The sequence below is a fragment of the Carya illinoinensis genome, chromosome 11, assembly GCF_018687715.1.
Source record: "Carya illinoinensis cultivar Pawnee chromosome 11, C.illinoinensisPawnee_v1, whole genome shotgun sequence".
NCBI lineage: Eukaryota > Viridiplantae > Streptophyta > Magnoliopsida > Fagales > Juglandaceae > Carya > Carya illinoinensis.
The window spans coordinates 8,646,169-8,660,224 of record NC_056762.1 but is presented as its reverse complement, the minus strand read 5'-3'; the positions used below and the strand labels follow the sequence as shown (position 1 = coordinate 8,660,224).

The window sequence follows — 14,056 nt, the reverse complement described above, 5'->3', positions numbered from 1 at the left end:
ATTAACTTATTTACTATAGTCTATAACAAATATTAAATAACTAGATGTAATAACTATTAACTAGTAACTAATTATATGTACTAACACTAGTTACACTAGTACTAATAGATAATAACTTAAAAGATATTAATTTAATATATATTAACTAATAGTATACTATTATATATATATATATATTATATATTAGTAATACACTAATACTAATACTATTGGTTTATTAATACATAGTAATATTTATTAACTTATTTACTATAAGTTTATAACTAATAACTAGTGCTAATTGCTAGTATATTATTGAATTTAACTAATGATGTTACCATATAAGATATAGTTATACAAAATCTATATAATCAATTTTAATTTGTATACATTAGTATTACATGCTATTATAAATTTATTATTTATATATTAGTGTTATATGTTATATTATACATTAGTATTACAATGTTACATGTTATTAAGCATTTTAGTATTTATACATTAATATTACATGTTATTATATTTATATTTATATGATTACTATATAGAAAAACACATATTTTTTTATAAAATATGTACATTAGTAGAGCGGAGTCGGATGCGGAGTTGGAGTCGGAATCGGAATAAGGAGTCGGAGGCAGATGATCAGTGTCGGAGTCAGATCCGCCTAGACTCCGACTTTCCACCGGAAAAAAACTCCGACTCCGACTCCGACTTGTCGGAGCGGAGTCGGGGTCGTAGTCGGATTTTCAGATTTCTACTCAGCCCTACTTACAAACCCATAGTTGCTATCCATATAGTGGGACCCACCCTTTTATCAAATCCCAAAAAGTAAAAACTATCCCATCTCATCTCACTATCCAAATATATTTTTTTACAAACCATATCATCTCATCTTAATTAAAAAATCTTACTATTATTTAAAATATCTCATCTTATTTTATTTACCTTGTATAACCAAACGAGGCCTAAGTTGGAGATGGGTAGTGCTATTGGGAGTAGAAGAAGAGAAAGGAAACATTTGCTTTTTCTGAATTGACATGAACCCAACAAAGGTTCATTTGTTAGTGAAATGGGCATAGGCCGTATAATTATGTGAGGGAATAGTTTGCTACTGGTTAAGTAAAATCTCATGAGTTAGAATTTGAGTAAAGGGAGCCAGTGAAAAGGAGGTTATAAATGGAGTTCGGAAAAGGTTTAATCCACTGATAACCAGGATATCAGATCTTCATCCTTGATTGGACTCCCTACTGCTGCAAGTTTGTTTGCCTAAACTTTGGCAGTTTGATGACATTCAGATCAAGTTTTCGAACCCTGCTTTAAAGTTTGCAATTACCTCTTAAAGTGTAATGCAAGGCTGAGACTGAAGCAAATCTAGCAAATCTTGGATGAAATTGGTAAAAGTAAATATTGGAGTAATGATAGGGGTGGAATTCCAAGAAGCCATGAGGATGTTGGTGATGGGAATAGGTTTGTGGGGCTATGATATCATGAACGGAAATGAGGAGAAGGGTGAGATCAAGATGACCAACCCGTAAAATTTTATGGTGCATATATCCTGAATTTGAATTACACTGGCTATCGATTAATACAATCTCTGAATTCAAATACAAAAACGTAATTAAGACTTTGTTGTTGTTCTTATCTTGAATGATGTCCAGCATTGTCTCCATCTCCAGCACTTTCAAGATTACCTTCAACTGGAGTGTTTTCTTGGACAGCTTCACTTTTAACAGTATCTTCTTCCTGCAGCTTGGGAACTAGAGTCCTCAAGACGTTGGCCAATAGAGCAAAGGCTTCAACTTTTGTATGGGTTTTGATTGTTTCTGTAGATATTGGGAGCTTAGATAGGTTGGGTGCGGAGGAGCCATTAAAACCCCATGTTAGAAGTTCTTCTCCAATGAAGTGACCTTTTTCAATGCCCAGAGTAGTTTCCCTCGTTCTGAATTTCCACACAATTCCTTGTGTCAGGAAGAGCATCCGATCAAGTGGTTCTCCCTGCCGAACAATATAGCTATCGTCATTGTGGTACACTTGTTTGAGCTTGTCGCAGATTAAATGCAACTGGTTTTCACTTTTTCCTCCAAACATTGGCACCTAGCTTGCAAACAATCGAGAATAATATTGAAAATTAAATTATAAAAAATCATTATATGTTGGTGTGTGGAAACTCAATGTCAACAACTAAAATGACATAATTATGATGGTCAAGGTCAAGGCACTTCTAGTAATAATCAGGGACACTTGTAGCCTCTTCAGTGCAAAGAATGCCAATGATCATGCACATGGATGATAAAATGAACAAGATTAAAACATTTAGTTAACAGAAGCATCAGCTAACAAATACATAACATTTTCCCATTGTCGTTATCGAATTTGATAAAGGCAAAGAAGGATGAGATGTGCAAGGTGCATGTGGGGTTTGGATAGAACAATAGCGTATTTACTCTCAATTGCAATCTTTTCCAATCAAGACAATGTGCAATTTGACATACAGGGCTTGTGTGTCTCCGAGAATTTAAATTATATGGAGTTTGAGAACAATCAATTTGCATCTTCTGTCATGTTTGTCCAACCATAAAATGATAAAAGAGGAAACCTTTCTATCGAATTAAATATTCCAGACAATATTGCCTATCCGTTTATAAACAATCCTATGCATTCTCAACTTTTCATTTTCTTTCCACTTTTCTTCCACAAAATTAAAATAATTCTTAAATTGAACAGCTTTTCTGCTCTCTAAAAAGAAAGGAAGTACACGGAGAAAATGTTGAGAGACTCACTTTCTTTAGCAGGGGCAAGCAAAGATGGCGCCTAATCTCTGTACTAAGATGTTTGGGAAGATGAGGGAATGGATTCTCAGTATCAATATCTTCCTTTTTTCTCAGTTTTTGTCTTATACAGGACATGATCTCTTGCTTCATATGATCAGGAAGTTCGTTTTTAGAGATCCATTCCTCTGCGTTCTTTTCTTTAGCTTTCATCCTTGCTTTATCATCCTTATCCATATAATTGATCTCCAACTTCCTATATTTCTTCAAATGCATATACATCTGTTACATAGCAAGTTTAGTTCACCAAATCCTCCTAATAAGTTACTATTTGTCCCAAAAACTAAAGTTGATAAAAAAATAATATTTATTCATTTAATTAGTATACATTTGACACTCGTAATTAATTAAAAATGAAGATAGAAAATAATTTCATATTAAAAATTTTAATGGATCTAATTTATTAACTAATGAATTTTGTAAACAAAGCACATCAAATCTACAAGGCAGAAAGTTTCAACTCTCATTAACCATTGAGAAAAGGAGAAACAAAACAAATCAAGTCTACAAGGCAGAAAGTTTCAACTCTCATTAACCATTGAAAAAAGGAGAAACAAAACAAATAACATATTTTAAAATCTTAAAAAATTAGCATGCATTGGAAAGGAAGGACATTAAACTTGTTTGCTGGTTCATGCCTAAACCTCCTTGCACATCAAGCAATAGCTTTGGTGTAGAAATCCAAGCATCAACACAACTGCAATGCAAAGAACCTTGTAAGCCCGGTCATGATTTGTTTAAGTACTTTCAGCAACCTTATTTTGAAAGAACTTATCATGGTCATTGAAAGGATTCCGGCATTCAGCTAACCTATACCTCATTATCAGCATCCATAGGTGGAGTGTACTTGTAAATCAAATAGTTAGGCTATGGACCTTTCTTGCATTATTTAAAATAGTGTTAAAACCTTTCATCAATGGCTAATCCTATTCATCACCCATAATTTTGTATTAAAATAAGATTAATAAACACTTACGTTTATGTGTGTTACATTGTGTCTCTTGACATAAGAAATATGTTTTACACTCTCCCACTTGACCCACATGATACATAAATTCCTTATGGGTGATAGAAAAGGCAATATGGTAATAATTCTACTCATTTTACAATCTAACTCACATAAAGATTATAATGCAAGAATCATGGCAGTAAGACTCCCTAGACATTAAATACTTATTTGCATGTGTTATAATGAATGAAACTTATTAAAGTGAGTTTTTATGACTAATTAGTTCTTTATCCATTAATTGGCCTTTTGGGTCATTCTTATGTTCACAAGCATACATTTTATTCATACAACTTTACGTTTATAGAACAATCAGAGGGAAATAAAAAATTAAACGAATTAACGAACAGAACACTAAAATGAAAAGACAACTACAAGATTATCATAGGTGAAGTGTTGTGTCCTCCTTGTCCATACCATCTAATGATGAAATTTTTTTAAACCAAAAAAACTCGTTTATTTCAAAACATAACAGAGATCTTATAAAATTGATGTTTCTTGGCAATCCAAAAAATTAATACGACTCTTTGGTTTCCAGAAAAATGAAAATTAATGAGAGTAACAAGGGAACCAAGATTATTCGGGGAAGAAGAACAAATTATTTTAAACAAACAAAAGAAAAGATGGTTAAAAATAGTATGTGCATGAGACTAGCATACTGCACCAAGTGCAGCTTAATAAAAATAAAGGCCTAAACACAAAAACAAATATAATGTTTGGTGTAAAAAATGTTTGTACTTAGCAAATGCAGGTTGTGTCCAGTTAAATATAAATTATATCTCTAACACCAGGTCAACTGATTGTATAAATAAGGGCCGGAAACTCAGAAAAAGATGTTGAGCACAAACCTGCACGTTTCCAATGAAGTACAAAAACATGAGCAAGCCGAAGATTGTAATAAAAATTGCAAAAACGTTTTCCCATTCATAAGGACTTGTCTGAAGGTTTTGACCAAGAGAACTGCAAAATTTGGAATGTCTATGAGATAGTAATATCAGAAGCTATTATTTCTTATTAGTAATAATTTAAACTAAAAGCACAAAAGGCATAATCCAGGTTCAATGAGATGCCTGTACGAAAGTATCTACCTAGCAATAGAAAAGGATACGAGAAAATAATAGAAATGAATCGATCCATCAAAGTCTATAGAAGCTGTCTAAAGGTGATTGTTAAAAGAAAGTCTTGAGCTCTTTCATAGTTTGTTCGCGGTCTTCAAAAATTGTATCATTCATATACCTTCAAACATATCATATACGGCATGCAGGAATCATTTACTGCATTGCTGAAATTTGTATGCTCCCATTTAATCCTCTTCAAGAGTCAACAAAAAAAGGCTGCTATCTTTCTGGACATCACCAAGGCCAAACCAACAGACTAAAACATTATTCTACAAAGCACTAGCAACCTCACAATGTAGTAAAAGGTGATACAGAGACTTCCCACTGCTCTTACACATGGCAACACCACTCAATTACAGCATTAGTCTGACTTTTCCTCAGATTATTTATGATGAATATCCTTCCTAAAGAGGCTTTCCAAGCAAAAAACAAAGCTATTGGAGAAGGAATCCTAGAAGAGATGGACAAAGAAGAAAAATGAGAAAAATAATTATTCATTTTGAAGTTGCTTCAAGTGTGGGAATAAAGGGCATTAAAGCTGGATGTTCTGGTAAAGGGAAGCCAAAGCTACATAGGAGAACATGATGATTTTCCCAGAAGTGAAATTGGTAGTTAAATGTCAAATGCCTAGTCGGTTGATGCTACACCAATGAGACACAGAACCAGAAGCGCATGAATATATTTTGAATTCAAGGAGAAGCAAGCGGACAAGTGCAGAGCCTAAATGATCAATAAAACATATTCTGATTCATTGGGGATGTATGATTGTTTCAAACCCCAATGACTCAGAATATGTTTTATTGATCATTTAGGGATGTATGATCGTTTCCCGTATTCATAGAGATTTAATATCATTTATTGTATTAGGTCAGAAAGCATACAAAGTAGAGTTCAAGTCCAGAGAAGTAATAATTAGAAAGTGTGGTGTAATGGTGAAATGCATGAGTGTCCCTGATAGGTACCTGCTGAATATTGATAATAACACAATAAAGAACCTATTTCATTTTATTCAACATGTCAATCAACAGTTTTTATTTGTGGCATGTAAGATTGGGTCACATAATTAAATAAAATGATAAGAATGTACAAGAGTAGACTTATTCCATTAGTGGGTCGTGATAATTTAGACCTGTGTAAACCGTGTGTCAAATGGAAAATGTCCACTAAATCGTTTAGTAAACCTCACAGTCATCATATTTGATTGAGATAATCCACTTAGAATAAAGATATGTACAGGAATGAAATAATTTAGACACATCTAAGGACCTCTTTAGACATAAATCTAAGACAATTAATAGAAGTAAAGAATATAATGGCAAAGTAGAAACCCAAATGGGCATGTCCATTAGAAATTTGAATAATGATTGGGGTCTTGAATAAGAGGTTTTGGATGATTTCATGTAATGTAAATGAAATAAGACATGTTTACACTATGCATTATAAATTCCAGAGAAAATAGATTGTAGGAAAAGAAATCAAACTCTTCGATGTGACAAGGTCCATGAAGGCATATGCTTATCTCCATACCCACTTTTGGGAGAAGCTTTATTGTCTAGAGCATATATATTACATAGAGTCAAGAACAAAGCCAAACCGTTAATACCCTATAAACATTGCCCATGTAAACTCGGGGTATGCAATTGTAAAGCACAAGTACTTTATTTTGAATTTAAACTAGGGGAATGCAGGTTTATAGGATCTGTGAAAAAATTGGAGTTGATACCAGTTTCATAACACTGAACAAAGATCAATAGAAAGAAGGGATGTTGTCTTCTTTGAAGATACCAATCTGGTGACTCCCATAGATTTGATTGGGTTATTGGGCAACCCTGAAATTAAAAACCTATTCCCACAGGTTTTTGACACCATACAAATAGAACAATAAAGCTAAAAATAGTGAAAGCAAAATGAAATCCATTGAGAACAAAATTTCCAATTCATATGTTGAGACAAAATGAACCTAAGGTGATGTTTGGATGTTAAGAGTTGATAAGTTTTTAATGAATAGTGAAGAAATGAAGTTGAGATGATTCATGAAAGTTTCATGGGTTTTTGTGAAAGTGTGGGTCTTACTTCAAAATTAAAAGAATGTACTTTTAATAATATTTGTTAGTGTGAGATGAAAGTATTATATTAAAATAATATATTTTTAATCAAAAATAAAAAAGGTTGAGATGAGTAGTTCTGTATGTTTGGGAAGAAGTTGAGAAAAAGATTTTATTGTAGATGAAAAACTACTCTACTGTAGATCAAAATTATTCCTATCCAAACATGCCATTAGGTGATTAATGTTTAAAGATCATTATTCACTTAATACAGCCATGGGAAATTTAGGGAATGATCCTAAAAACTTTCCTTAGAAAATGAATAGCAGTAATGTTGATCGATGGCTAAAGGCCATGAAATATGAAGTTTCAAGATATGATGAAAAGGCATCTTAGGATCCAAATTTGAAATGAGAGAAAAGGGTGAGGCCAACTATGTTATTGGTAATAGAATTTATGTAGATAGAAGTTCAAGGTTATTATATATGTATAAAAAAGGATATCTGCGTAAGATGCTCAAGAGGCTTAACACGAAAAATCACTGTTTTATAACACACTTGTCTTCAAAGAATGAAGTCCGAGTAAGGATATGTGCCCAAAAATGCAAGAAATATCAAATGTCCCCTACCACAACCATTGAACAGCCTCATGTATACTCTGACAAGTACAAAACCTGATATTTTCCATGCAATAGGATCCGTACGCAGATATCAATCCAATCCTAAAAAAGAACATTGATAGGCAGCAAAGCAAACACTGAGATATTTACAAGGCACCAAGTTTATGAAATTAAATTTTTGGATTCAATGATCTTGGGTTGGTTGGTCCCAATGATGCTGACTTTGCAGGAAATGTAGATGGTTGAATATGTACAAGCGGAAAACATTCATTTTTCGTTAAATGATTGTTTCTTGGTTAAAGAAGAAATAAAGTTGTAATCAATGTTCAGAATGGTAGTCGATTACATTACATGCAGCACAGCAGCAAGTAATGTGGCTGGACACATGTTATGAAGACAAAATGGGATTTGTAAAGCAGAGCAAATTAGTCCAAATAAAAAGTGAAGCACAGAGCTCTAAACGAAGATATAGTGGAGAGGGGTGAAATTAAAGTCAAGTTTGTCCCCAAAACCAAGATAGTGGTGGCTATATCATGATCAGGGATTGTCTTTGGCTAAAATCATGGAGGATACAGCTTAATTTTATGGGATCAAAAAGTACTTGGATGAGATATCTATATGGCTAAAGAGCATAAATCGGAAGGGTCATAGATGTCTGGATGAGCTATATTATGTGATCCCACCTAACGGACATAATAGATCAATTAAAGGTAAGAGACGTTGATGAGAAACAGATATGCACCATAATGTAAACTTATAATATTTTTGCATGGATAGTGTTAAGTTGCCAATAAGGTGTGTCAAGGAATACCTCAGGAAGAATGGCATTAGAGGAAGTACTTGATAGAACATTTGGTCCAGGCTAACAAATAAATTATGTGTTTGACTAAAGTTATCAATGGAGGCATGGGTGCGAACTATGTTCCCAGCCCCGAGGATTTGATGTCATTCAATGTATATAGTGAGATAAAGTCACCCTTAACATGTTTTCGAATAAGTGACAAAAGCATGCACACATGTTTCATGTTACAATCTGAAGTCAATCTGCAGGTTTGATATATGAGAGTTAGCATAAGGCAAACTATGGTGATTGATATTATAGTCTACTCAAGTAGGAGATGAATGTGTGTGTGGTGATCACACCATACACTTGAGAGGAGGTTTACCAATTTCAACACTTGAAAGAGATGCAACTGCTTGAAAGAACATAACTGCATGTATACATCTATATAAATATGCAGTGGGTGGGGCATTCTGCCATTAAAAAAAAAATTCTGTGTGGGATCAATACGCTCGAGAATATCACCAATAAATTCCATTCCTTCATAAACCTATCAATCAATTTCATGTTTCAACAAATGCTCAAGAACAACAAAACCTCTTATCAAAGAGTGTTGGAATTTACAATTGCATTACATGTTTATCAAGACAAATACACTAATAAAGAAACAACTGGGAAATAATTCGATATTGAAAGACAGAGATCTGACATGGGCAAACCTCAAATTTCGAACGCCCCACCATGAACAGAACAGGCACTTTTGAAGAAAAGGTGACGCTGTTACAGATTGAAGGGCGTCCTGGAATATTCCAAAGTCAAAGGCTGTTGAATCTGGTGTTTTTACAGGGCACCATTCATTTATAAATATGTTATTTCCATCATCGTGGTCACAGAAAAGAGAACTTCGGTTGCATCCCTTGTTACGTTTACAGGCTAAGTGCCAGCAGTCCATCAGTCGTTGAATGGATGAAAAGTACCAAAATGCACCCAATACCTAATATAACAACAGATCACTAAAAGATCAATAAATTATGAAGAAGTCGCCAAAAATATGACAATTAAGAAATGCAAAACAGTGTTGGAATAGAGGAATACGTATTTTAATGACAATCAAACTTACATAACTGGCAAAGAGGTACAGATAAAAATAATTTCCAGCATTCAACCATGTTACAGCTTTAAATATGGCGGCACTCTTGTCGACTCTACTCCATACTCGGAAGATTCGTAAAACTCTTGGTATATACTGAAAGAGAACGACAGTGCCCAAGAACATTTGCCAATATGTCTGACTTCCCACATCTGAAAATATAATTGGAACTGCCACCTGGAGGAATTACCTCTCATATTCAGATTAAACTTGATATGTTTTGTATTGTGTTAAAACTGAGAAAACTTTTGCATAAGCAAAACAACTTAGAAGCTAGCAGATCAAAAGTGTCCCTTACCTGTGGAGCTGGAAGAATAGCGAGAATGTCAATTAGGAAGTACTGGGAAAACAAGTACCTCTTTGCTATTGGCCAAGCATCTTTAACTAAATTTGTCTGTCCATGTTGATCAGAAGCATCCTCGTCTGTGAAAGGACAAATAAATTGCAAAATAATATCTCCAAGAGAGATGAAGTCCAGAACCGATCGCAAACAAGTAGCTGTGATCTTTAATCTGTTATCTAAAGTGAGGCACTTTCTGTCTTCATTGATAACAGGAAGGTAAAAGAACAAAGGGTCTACCGATACTGCAATCAGACAAGACAGGAGAAATATCAAATCCCAAGTTCGAATGAACCTCCCTTGTGGGTCGATATTACACTTCCGAATGAGCCACCTCACTGGGTTAATATCCCTTTTTGTGACTGTTTTCTTTTCTTCTGAATCGGCTTCAGTTTCTCCATTCTCGGGTATTTGTGCCTCAATATCCATGAACCTGAGCAAATTATAACAATCAAATTAAAAGACTTTTATTGATATACAAAATATAAAATCCCGTGACAGAAGCTAAAAGAACTGCCACGCGAACTATTTTGTTGGATTAATGAAAGTTTTAAGTTTATACCTTTTTTAAAGATTCTTACATGAAACGAAGTGGCTACATTTCTCAAAAATAAATGTAGAAAAGCATGCCAACTACGAACTTCATCGAAAAACAAGTAGCACCAATTTACAAATAATCATATGAGTTTAGAGGTGAGTATATAAACAGAGATACATTAGCTACAGTTGGAAAAAAAAGAGAGAAGACAAAAGCAGATGCTTACGGCGTCTGATCATTCTCTGGCCGATTCAGACTGCGTTGCCTCATGATCGATGCACACTCTTATGAAGCTTGTCGATGATGATACAATGTACTGAGTAAGGATTCCAAGCTCCCAGCTATTTGCAAACTCCTCGAGACCCATTCAGCACATGCAATTTTTTTTTTTAAATAGCTTCTTTATCTGGGCATGAAGATAAATACTATCTTACCCGCTTTAGAACTGAATAGAAGAAATCTAAACAACAGAAACCCACAAACACTTTATCAGATCGAATTTGAGCGATTGAAGTTACAAAATTTAATTAAGTTTCAGAGTCATGGATTTCTGGAATGAGCAGTCTGGCAATGGACAATTGAATACTGTGAAGTGGACCATTAACACGAGAAGTCTAACCCCTGAAGTCGTTCTTAAATATATATATATGTATTATATTTATAGATATATGGTCTATGGTATACCTGTCCATGAAAACTACCATTCTTAAGTCTACTCAAGCACCTAAAAATGGTAAAAATTCATTTTGCATCCCTAAGAATTCTTTTTCAAAATCACACCATAAACAACAAAAATTCCTAAGTTGAACCCCAAAGTGCCATATTTTCTCAACTAGCTCACCCGGGTCCAACCAAGGCACTCAAACGGTACGGTGAAGGAAGTGACTAAAATTTCATCGTTAAAATCTAATAGAAATAGTAGAAGCCGAAACAATAACAACAAAAAATAAAAAGGAAAAAAAGAAAGAAAAAGAAAAAACTCCTAACTCTATCCCGCATGGCATGAGGGATGGGGGTGGGAGGGAAGTAGCGCTAAAGGAAGGTCATTACGAACCTTTGTTGCAGTAACTCAGAACGGTCAACTTGGTCTGGAGTTTACGACCAGCAAATTAGAATGGTGGAGGCTGTTCTGAACTTTTGCCGCATTGATTATGGCAGTAGTATGGCAGCCTGTATTCAAGTCACATGCATATATATGCAGATAAAAACCCCTTCTGCAGAATGAGCGACAGACACAGCTCCACAGGCATTTCTTTTTTTTTTTTTTTTTTTTTTCTTTGCGTTTACTTGGACTTTGGCTTGCACAGTATGGTCAAATCATTGGGATCTCCCTGTCTCTCGTCAACATAGAGATACCCAACATAGAGATAGCGACAAACGTACGAGAAATTTAATTCTGCATAATTTTTTATTTATTTATAAAAGGATACTTTTAAGTTTTTAAAATTATAAAAATTACCGTACCTGTAACCCTGAAATACGTAATTTTTATATATTCATTTTAATAAAGAGTGAAAAGTTTATTATTTAAAAATTATTATTTTTTATATAAATCTTGAATTTATTTATTTTTTTAAAATAATTATATAGAATTTACGTACTCACCATTATAATTATTATTTCTCAATTATAAATATAACACATGAAAATGAGAAAACCTAAATTAGTAAAAACGAAAATATCACTAAAATCAAGACAAAACCCGTAAAAACGAGGGAAAAAAAAAAACATAAAAGCTTAATAGATTTATATTGATTGCAAAACATATTTTCTTATCTTTCTAAATTATCTATATTAATTATTGCACGTTTTTAAAGAATAATGATCCAATACAATGTTTTTACAATCTTTTTTATATAATCATTTTTTTAAATTATTTTATAAAAATATTCTCGTGATTGTTAAAAAAAAAAATATTATATTTACAGTGAACATATTTTAATGGCCAAAAGGAAACTGTCAAAACAATTCAATTATTTGCCTTAAAACCAATATAGTATATAGTATTATTATTGGGTGGTTGTGTGCCTAAGGGTTCGTTACGATGACCATTAACTGCCTTACCCGCCTAAAATCAAACTCTCTTTGTTTCCGACTCCGAGCCAGGGAAATGGCTTTTCTACTGTTTCCATTGTCTTTCTCAAAGCTCAATATCTCTTCTTTGTCTACCAATTCTGCCACTTCCTGTAGAAAGGAGCAAAGCCTTATGTCCCTTTTCAAGCAGTGTTCCACCTTGAAAGATTTGAAGCAAGTTCATGCCCATGTAATCCAAACTGGCTTTAATCAATACCTCTATGTCATCGGCAAAATAATCGTTTTTTGTGCGGTTTCAGAGCACGGAGATATGGATTACGCGGTTTCTGTGTTCAATGGGATTGAAAACCCAGATGGGTTTCTATGGAATACGATGATTAGGGGGCTTGGGAAGACTAAGCAGCCAGAGAAGGCTTTTGAGTTCTATAAGAGAATGCAAGAACGAGGAGAGGTGGCAGATAATTTCACGTTCTCTTTCTTGCTCAAGTTTTGTGGGCAACTGGGGTTGGTTATGTTGGGAAAACAGATACATTGCGATACCATGAAACACGGCCTGGAATCTCATGTCTTTGTGAGGAACACACTGATTCATATGTATGGCATGTTGAAGGATTTCGAAACTGCACGTAGACTGTTTGAAGAAATATCCATGCCTGACGTAGTGGCTTGGAATACTGTCATTGACTGTCATGTCTGTTGCGGGAAGTTCAAGGAGGCACTTGACCTGTTCTTGCGGATGCTGCAGTGTGGCATAGATCCCGATGAGGCTACATTGGTTGTCACCCTCTCAGGGTGTTCTGGATTGGGTGAGTTAGATTTTGGGAGGTGGGTTCATTCCTGCATTAAGGGTAGTGACCTTAGCAAGATTGTTTCGGTATCTAATTCACTAATTGACATGTATGCTAAATGTGGAGCAGTTGAAGAAGCATATGAAATATTCAATAACATGAAAAGAAAGGACATAGTATCATGGAACACGATGATTATAGGTCTCGCAGCACACGGCCATGCAGATGAGGCATTGGCAGTTTTCTCAAGTATGTTGCAAGAGAAAATTGAGACACCAGATGAAGTCACTTTCATGGGAGTTTTGTCTGCTTGTAGCCATGGAGGAATGGTTGATTATGCAAGAAGATATTTTGATGTTATGAGCAAAGACTACAGCATCCAACCCACAATTAAGCATTATGGCTGCATGGTCGATGCATTAGGACGAGCTGGGTTTGTGGAGGAGGCTTACCAATTGATAAGGAGTATGCCAATAGAATGCAATGCCATTGTATGGAGGACATTGCTGGCTGCATGTCGGGTGCATGGATATATCGTTCTTGGGGAGAAAGTGAGAAACCACCTATTGGAGTTAGAACCAGGTCATAGCAGTGATTATGTTCTCCTTGCAAACATGTATGCTAGTTTAGGTCAATGGAGTGAGATGGCGGGAGTGCGAAAAGTAATGCAAGACAGGGGAGTTCAGAAAACTGAGCCCGGTAATAGCTTCATTGGTCTTCACGGCAGAACGATCTTAGAGACGGAGACTGAAGATGGTTACAAAGATAAGAATACTGCATGTACCCCGTGGCTTCAATAATACAAGAAAAATGGTTTTCTTACCTTA

The 14,056-nt window shown here is 34.6% G+C and overlaps 2 protein-coding genes across 4 annotated transcripts; one reads left to right on the top strand and one right to left on the bottom strand.

The window, feature by feature from the left end:
- Positions 1-1,480: 1,480 nt before the first annotated feature.
- LOC122282631 (cyclic nucleotide-gated ion channel 1-like) lies at positions 1,481-11,700 on the bottom strand. 3 transcript variants are annotated; one of them, XM_043094573.1, is made up of 8 exons: positions 11,462-11,696; positions 10,634-10,867; positions 9,828-10,302; positions 9,500-9,706; positions 9,099-9,373; positions 4,665-4,776; positions 2,763-3,032; positions 1,481-2,076 (listed from the first exon to the last, which is right to left on the bottom strand). In XM_043094573.1, the coding sequence occupies exons 2-8, from the start codon at positions 10,675-10,677 to the stop codon at positions 1,621-1,623; spliced, it is 1,839 nt and encodes a 612-aa protein (XP_042950507.1). In that variant the 5' UTR covers positions 10,678-10,867; positions 11,462-11,696; the 3' UTR covers positions 1,481-1,620. The 3 variants fall into 3 exon arrangements, with proteins under 3 accessions (XP_042950507.1, XP_042950508.1, XP_042950509.1); XM_043094574.1 differs by having other exon boundaries at positions 10,634-10,813; XM_043094575.1 differs by lacking the exon at positions 2,763-3,032 and having other exon boundaries at positions 11,462-11,700.
- A 711-nt stretch (positions 11,701-12,411) lies between these two features.
- Positions 12,412-14,056, top strand: LOC122281764 (pentatricopeptide repeat-containing protein At1g59720, chloroplastic/mitochondrial-like). The gene has a single exon (XM_043093530.1). The coding sequence runs from the start codon at positions 12,452-12,454 to the stop codon at positions 14,027-14,029; it is 1,578 nt and encodes a 525-aa protein (XP_042949464.1). The 5' UTR covers positions 12,412-12,451; the 3' UTR covers positions 14,030-14,056.

What these genes read in the sequence shown, in the direction of transcription:
- LOC122281764 (XM_043093530.1), top strand. Translation starts at nt 12,452, where the DNA reads ATGACCATTAACTGCCTTACCCGCCTAAAATCAAACTCTCTTTGTTTC.
- LOC122282631 (XM_043094573.1), bottom strand. Translation starts at nt 10,677, where the DNA reads ATGAGGCAACGCAGTCTGAATCGGCCAGAGAATGATCAGACGCC. An exon ending in TGTACCTCTTTGCCAGTTAT is followed by an intron (nt 9,374 to 9,499) that starts GTAAGTTTGATT and finishes TTGTTATATTAG; the next exon opens with GTATTGGGTGCATTTTGGTA. An exon ending in GCTTGCCCCTGCTAAAGAAA is followed by an intron (nt 2,077 to 2,762) that starts GTGAGTCTCTCA and finishes TTTGCAAGCTAG; the next exon opens with GTGCCAATGTTTGGAGGAAA.